Here is a 7,578-nt window from a genome sequence, read left to right on the forward strand (position 1 = left end):
CCTTCTGCCTTTCCCAACATGATGTCCATTTATATATAAGGCTAATTCTTTCTGAAAATATGACAAATGTAAGATAAAATTTTTACTATCCTTGCCTCTAAGGAACAATCAAGTAGTACTTCCTTTAAGACAAATGTGCTCATTCTTTTTAAAAGCATCCATTCTCCTTCAGTTTTCCTTATCCAGTGATCAACTTTCAGATGCATAGGATGCAAGCAAGTCTTGGATCAGGGTTACGTTAGTCTTAATCCTGACATCCTTGCTTTTAGTCCTTCAGAAGTTCCTTGGCAGCAGATTTCCCCCAATGCAACACATCTTTTGGCTTCTTGACTGCCGCTACCAAAGGTGTTGACTGTGGATCCAAGTAAAATGAAATTATTGACAACTTCAAATTTTTTCCATCATCATGTTGCCTATTGGTCTAGTGGTTAGGATTTTCGTTTTCTTGATGTAGATGTAACCCATATTAAACTCTTTGATCTTCTGCAGTTAGTGAGTCTTCATAGTTTTTGTAAATAAGATTGTGGAAACTTAGGGGACTGTGCAAGCAAGGTTGTATAGCTTATGAGACGGCGTTTAAAATGTTTGTGCTGGAAACAACCCAAGTGCCCACCAACAAATGAATGAATAGAGAAGCTCTGGTATATTCACACAATGGAATACTACGTAGCATTGAAAAACAAGGAACCCATGCAATATTATGCAAAGTGGATGACCCTAGAGGACATTATGCTGAGTGAATTATCTCAGTCACAAATGGATAAATATTGGTTAGGGTCACTATTATAAAACAGGACTGATATTAGGCTTGAGGGAAGACAGAGGAAGGGAGGAATGATGTCTATTTCATTGAAACAGATGAGGGAGAGAACTGTTTTAAAGGGATATATGATTGGGTGTTATTGTCATGACAGGAATCCAGAATGAAGGCTGCAGAGCAGAGTGGACTTGTAGGGAGGGATTGTGTAACAATGAAATTTTTTCTTTCACTTTTCAAGGACGAAAGTGAACTGGGGGTAGGGACTAGGCAGGGAGGAAAGTACAACACTGAATGACTAGAAACCCAAAGTCTCTGTAACCTTTCATTAAAATTAATTAAAACAAATGTTTGTATACTTATATGGATCACTATTGAATGTAATTTCCTTGGGATAGTGACTGCCTTGTGGGACATGTACTACTAATCCAGTGCTTGGCATACTGGAAAAAAAAATCTAATTTTATTTATTAAACAAGTAAAATAAAAAAAGGGATAACTGATATATTAATTTAGAGGGAATGAAAATAATAATAATTGGTATTATTACTTGGTTCACCTTGGATAGCAAGCAATAATATATTTATCATATCAATTTATTAACTGGAAATAAAACACCTAGTGTTCTAGCAAGCCAATAAATATGCCTGTTTGAAAGGTTATTAGAAATAGCATTTTATATCAATTTGTAAATCTTCATTAGCTGCCATTTAACCAACACTTTCAGAATCACTCAGCGCCAGTATTCCTGCATCCTGACCCCACACGGCTTCCTACATACAACTCAATCTCTTGGAGGAAGACCTCACATGAGATGGATTGATACAGTAACTCAGGCAATAGGGTTAGGTGTATTGAGATTAGTGAGACTGGCTCAGGACAGGGCAGGCTTCAGAGCTGCTGTACACAGGGCTGCTATGTGTAGCAGGCAACTCTATGGTACATAACAACAAAAATAACTCTAGTGAGTAGAATTAAACTTCCCAATGGAGAGAAATCTGAATTTCTATCAGCCTTGTTAAAGATACAGAGACTATTGCACCAATACTGAGTAATCTCCAAAACCTCCATGTAATTTTCAGGGAAAAAAAGTATTTTTTTCCAAAGCCAGCAAATGTAGCATGAATAACTCAAAATTTTAGCATCTTATTACTATCTACCACTATTAGTACCAATAATAATGGTTATCTTAAAGAAGGAATGTATACAATAAGCAATGTGAGTAATCTTACATTTTTCTGAAACTAGAGGAACATAATCAAGAAAGAACATTATTGTTAGTGTTATGTGCCATCAAGTTGACTGTATACTCATAGCAATCCTACGTACAATAGCTCTGAAACTTGTCCTGTCCTAAGCCCTGTTTCCAACACACCTACCCCCAATTATCTCAGTTCTGAGTCAATCCATTTCATCCTGGGTTTTCCACTCCTGAGCTGTCCCTCTACCCTTCCAAGCAGGATGTCCTTCTCCAAGGAATATCCAGCTCTCAGCAGCAAGTGATTGAAAAGGCCAATTCTATAGTCCAAAATTGGCCAAATATTCAGTCATGCATTAATGAGAACTGGTGACTGGTGTCCAAAAGTTGGAAACAATAAAGAAGGAATGGTAGTTGGGAACTACAGATTTGGTGATAGAAATGAAGTCAAAGACACAATGATTAAATTTTGCACATCCAAGGACTTATTCATTGCAAAAATGTTTTTTTTTAAAAATACACAAACAGTGCCTTTACCCATACACATCACCACATGGACTGCATAGATCTACATTAGTGGAAGAAATAGTTTTTGTTAGGAGCCATCAAGTTGATTCTGATTCAAAGCTATCCTGTACACAAAGGAAAGAAAAGCTCCCTTGCCCCGCACCATTCTCACAATTATCTGTGTGAGAAACTATAATTATAGTGGCTGCAGAGTAAGAGTTTATAAATTGAGGCATAACTATAGCTGTAGTCACAGGCTCAGTTTCACCTATGGCTTTACAGCCCGTTGAATTACTGGAAAATACACAAAAGTTTAAAGCTCCCATATACATCACCCTTGGCTTAGTTATACCTCAGAGGTGTATTCATAAACTTTATCTACCATTAAATTTATATACTGAAGAAGGAGTGGGCTCATTTGGCAAAAACTGTCTCATTAGGAACATTCAGTAACATATGTGAGTAAGAGCAGGGTGTTCTTTGGCGATAATTGAAAGATTTTAAAAGCACTCTCTTATTGTTTAATGAGGCTGTGACTGTTGGAAGATTAAGGTTATATAAGAAAGGAAGATAGGAGCTATAAAACAAAAATTTTTAAATGTTCACTAATGCCTCAGAAAACATTTTTTTTAATTTGGTCTACATTAAATGTCTAGAGATGTTTTATTTTAAAAATCAACAAAAAAATAAGAGAGTATAGTATTTTTCATATCTGCTTTTCATTCTACACTATAGAATGCACAATATTCCATGTCCTAGTAATTCTAATGCATTTTCAAATTTTGGACATTGTATCATAATTGATTTAATTTTCTAGTTTTTGCTGTTACATTAAAACCATATTCAGTTATTATACAGGTTTACTCTAAAACTTCATTTGTAGGATATATTAAATTATCTAAAAGCAATACATATAATGAGGATAATCTAAGTAGCTATGCTATTTCATTGATATTTTCGGGGTTCATTGATATTTTGGGGTTTTACCCCAGAAGTTTTTAGGCAGTGTTTGCCCTTTGAAGTTGTTGAAAATAATAAAATAAATGTTACTTTTTTTGTTGTTATGTGCTGTTGAGTTGTTTGCAATGCATAGCAACATATGTACAAAACAGCTCTAAACCCTGTTCTATCTTCAGCCAAGCTCATTCTTTCTGACACATCTATCCACTTTACACCTATGCAACTGACTATTAAAAACAATCCAAAACTCAATGCCACTGAGTTAATTTGACTCATAAGCTCTAGCAGGTTTCTGAGACTGTGCTTTGGTGGAAGGTGAATGCTTACTCCCTTCCCATGGAGAGCCTGGCAGATTTGAGCCCTTTGGTTAGCAACTGGACACAAAACACACTATGACAACAGAGCTCCAAGTTAAAAATGAGTTACTGTAAATGGAATAATGGTTACAAGTGATGAAGAATGTAACCAATGCCTCCAAACCATTTGAATAGAAACTATTGATTTGGAACTCAAATGCTATAGAAGTCTTCACTTATACTGCAATAAATTGGTTTTTGTTTTCTTTATAAGTCTGTTGTCAGATTTTGAATTATGACCCTACAGCCCCTAATAATACAAGCATGGTACTGAAAATAATGCTATAAAATAATATTATTTACTTAGCCAAATTATTCAGTCCTTTGAGACTAGCGGCGTCAACTCTGGTGATTTTGTTGCCATCAAGATGTAATTCCGTAAGGGAAGAAGGAAGACCTGGAATATGAAAACACATGATACTAAAATAAATATTTCAATTATAGAATGTAAAAAGAAAAAAAACACAATGAGGCTACATACATACTATATATTTTCCTATAAGGAGATATTGTTAATTAATTATGCTTTCCTCCGCTGCCTCTATTATATCAAATAGTTTTAAAAATTGTACAAGTAAGTCCTCACTACTCTTCTCCCACAAAACTAACAAAAGCAGGTTCCTATGTTTGTCATAAAGCAAACATTTTTCCCCCCATATCTGTTAGGAATACAACTGTAGTAGTAAAATACACATTAAATTTAATTATTCTCATCTGTGTTAATAGCTAACACAATCACAGACAAGATATGTAATGGGAATATAATGCATATGTATACATCTCTGAAAGGGAAGATAAGCCCATAAAGTATAATAAAGAATTTTATTATAAGGCAAATCTGTATATTTACTATAAGTATGTGGAAAGCCAGGAAATGAAAGATCACCACTACTAACTAATACTACAAACCCATTAACCCAAGTCTTAACCAACTTCCCATAAAAATCGAATAGCTCTGCAGTGTACGGGTGGAAGGAATGGAAGCTCAATTAAAGCTCATAAATCAAACTGTTCCTTCCTAAAAAGGAAGTGCAGAGGCCTATACCCAAGTGATCTGCCATATGCAAAGCATCTGGGGAGAAGATCTGAGATCCAAAGTATTCACTCAGCTCTGGATGATACTTCCTGAGTAACTGTTACAGTCAAAGGTTTAGCAAAGTAAACATAAAAGCTTAAATATTTTCTTTTTATTTCCTTTTGCCAGTTTAAATTCATATTGTTCTACTTACAATAATAACAAAAAGCTACAAATAGTGTACGAAAAGAAATACATATGGTACTAACTTCTGATTGGCTCGAGATTACAGTTATTGTCTATAAGGATACATACTTGGAAAACCATAGGTTATGCTTGGCTTAAAGTTTTTATTAAATCTCATTTCATTCTATCAGGTTAATGTATACACTTAGTTCATTCTCTTTCTTTTAAATGTTTATTAAGTTCTCTTTAGTGGTATGCTTTGGTTGACTCTAAGGAAAGAAACTCCTATTTGTGCCTATTTCTGTGACAGACACTGAAACTGGTCTTTTCCATAACTCAGCTCATTTCATTATTTCAATATATAAATTACTTGCCCTCAATCACTTTTCACAGATAAGGAAGCAAAGGCTAAAAGAAGTTACATATTTTATAGATTATCCAGATACTGAGGATATGTGATATGTCCCCAGGTGGCAAAAGGAAGTTAAAATAGCACACACTCAAATGGAGGAAATGAAAAAATAATTGCATTACCTTTATGAATAAACATTATAAAATCACAGTCACTCTGAAAACAAGGGATTTCAATCATGTGTTCCTTCTTAGAGTAAATAAATTTAACATACTCAATATGCTCATAAGTAAAACAAATAAATATGTAATAAAATAAATAGGATATAAAAGTTCCATAATCTCTGTAGAAAGCTTTAAAAATTATTGTGTCTACAGTGTGCCAATTACCAGCACATCAAAAAGCCTCACCTAGTTTCTATATATCTCCCCTTCATGAGTGTCAGCCCTCTCTGCAAAACCTCATAGTAATGTGAAAAGGTGATACTAAAAGATTTTGCCCCAGAAAAGGAAATATAGAGGCCACGGTATATACAGCATCATTAGCCTTTTTCCTGAGACCCTTATCTAAAGAGATTTTACTTTTGTTACTTTTTATTTTTCTTCCTAAAATAAAACATTTTGACAGCTTAATTTTTTTTTTTTGTGGTTGTTATGTGCCATCGAGTCGCTTGCAACTCATAGCGACCCTATGTACAACAGCCCTAAACCCTGCTCTATCCTGTGCCAATTTCACTGCCTCTGACACACCCATCCCGATTACCCCAGTCACTGAATCAATCCACCTCATAGAGGGTCTTCCCCACCTCTGCCCTCTCTCCACCCTCCCAAGCATGATGTCCCTCTCCAAGGACCTCTCCCTCCTTACATGTTCAAAGTACGTCAGATGAAGCCCCAGAATCCTTGCCTCCAAGGAGCAGCCTTGTTTAACTCTCTCTAGGATGAATCTGTTGGTACATTCAATACTCTTCTCCAGCACCACAGCTCGAAGGCATCAATTCTCCTTCTATGTTCCCTAGTCATTGACCAACTCTCTGATGCATAGCAAGTGATTGCAAAGGCCATGGCCTGTATCAGACGCACATTTGTCTCCAGAGTGACACCATTGCTCTTCAGTACCCTGGAGAGGCTTAATTTTTATCAAATAGTATATGTGTTCCTCTGTACATTAGAAATATATTTATTAATCTGCACAATAATCTTTAGAAAATAGATTTTCTTAAAACCTCCATTTATGACAATAATAAAATTGAGATTCTAGTAAAGGAACTATTTAGTCTGAAATCATACAGCAATTTAATAGTAAAGCAGGTCTTTCACCCAGATTGGGTTACCCCAATGTGTGTTGTTATGACTCTACACCACCATTGGTCTGTTTATTGCTATGACTGATGGAAGAAGGCATTTTGAAACCAACTCCTTTGGAGACTGGAAATACGGAAGCATAAAGCGTCCATCCTAGGAAAAACATAAATGAAAAATGCAAACATAGAAGAGGGAGCTCTCATGGCTTAGTGGTAAGAAATTGCTCTGCCAACCCAAAGGCAAGCAATTCAAATTCACCAGCTGTTCCATGAAAGAAAAAATGCGCAGTCTCCTCCCATATGATCTGCAGCTTCTGAAAGCCTACTTCCAGCTACAAGTCAGTTCTGACTCATTGGCCCATAAGAACAGTGTGCATAGAAGGAAAAGAAAAAAAAAAGCAGGAAAGTGAGTTCACATAACACATAAACTCTGATGTCAGTCCTGCACTATCCAACCTCTATTACTTCCTGGCTCCTAGATTTTGGACATAATTTATTTTATGACTCATTTTTCTTATTGATAAGATAAAGATGATACTACCTAAGACTTGCAAATATTGTGGGAATAATACAAAAGGGTTAATTCAAAGCATTTGGCACAAAGCTTGGTGCAAGATAAGCACTTAAAAAATTATATTCTCTAATGGTGTTAAACAAAAGAAAGTTAGAGAGAGTAAGAAAATATAGCCAGGGCTAAGGAGAAGATATTAGAAAATAAACAGAAATAAATCACTAAGTAATGAAATGTGTTATTGAGGGGTCTTTTGTATTTAATGTAAGTCTTCTGGCATCATAAAAGAGTGGAAAAGACTCTCTCCTTACAGCCTAAAGCTAAATGTCTTTAGGCAAAAGATTTACTACTTTATTTTATGCAGTCATCTGTGAAATGCAGAAAATAATCCTACTTGTACTTTTTTCAATTTTCATGTATATTTATATTCCAC

At 35.2% G+C, this 7,578-nt stretch overlaps 1 protein-coding gene across 4 annotated transcripts in view; it reads right to left on the reverse strand.

Moving 5' to 3' along the window:
* Positions 1–7,578, reverse strand: part of DCN (decorin) — a 60,618-nt gene that overhangs the window by 6,103 nt on the left and 46,937 nt on the right. For 3 of the 4 annotated variants that reach the window (XM_006889510.1, XM_006889512.1, XM_006889511.1), the window contains one exon: positions 4,082–4,175. The exons of the other annotated variant lie outside the window; for it this stretch is intronic. In XM_006889510.1, the coding sequence (XP_006889572.1) occupies positions 4,082–4,175 (94 nt within the window). The remainder of the gene's footprint in view (positions 1–4,081; positions 4,176–7,578) is intronic. 4 annotated transcript variants of the gene reach the window in all.

The sequence above is a fragment of the Elephantulus edwardii genome, unplaced genomic scaffold (genome assembly GCF_000299155.1).
Source record: "Elephantulus edwardii isolate Elephantulus edwardi_28Jun2011 unplaced genomic scaffold, EleEdw1.0 scaffold00078, whole genome shotgun sequence".
NCBI classification, from domain to species: Eukaryota; Metazoa; Chordata; class Mammalia; order Macroscelidea; family Macroscelididae; genus Elephantulus; species Elephantulus edwardii.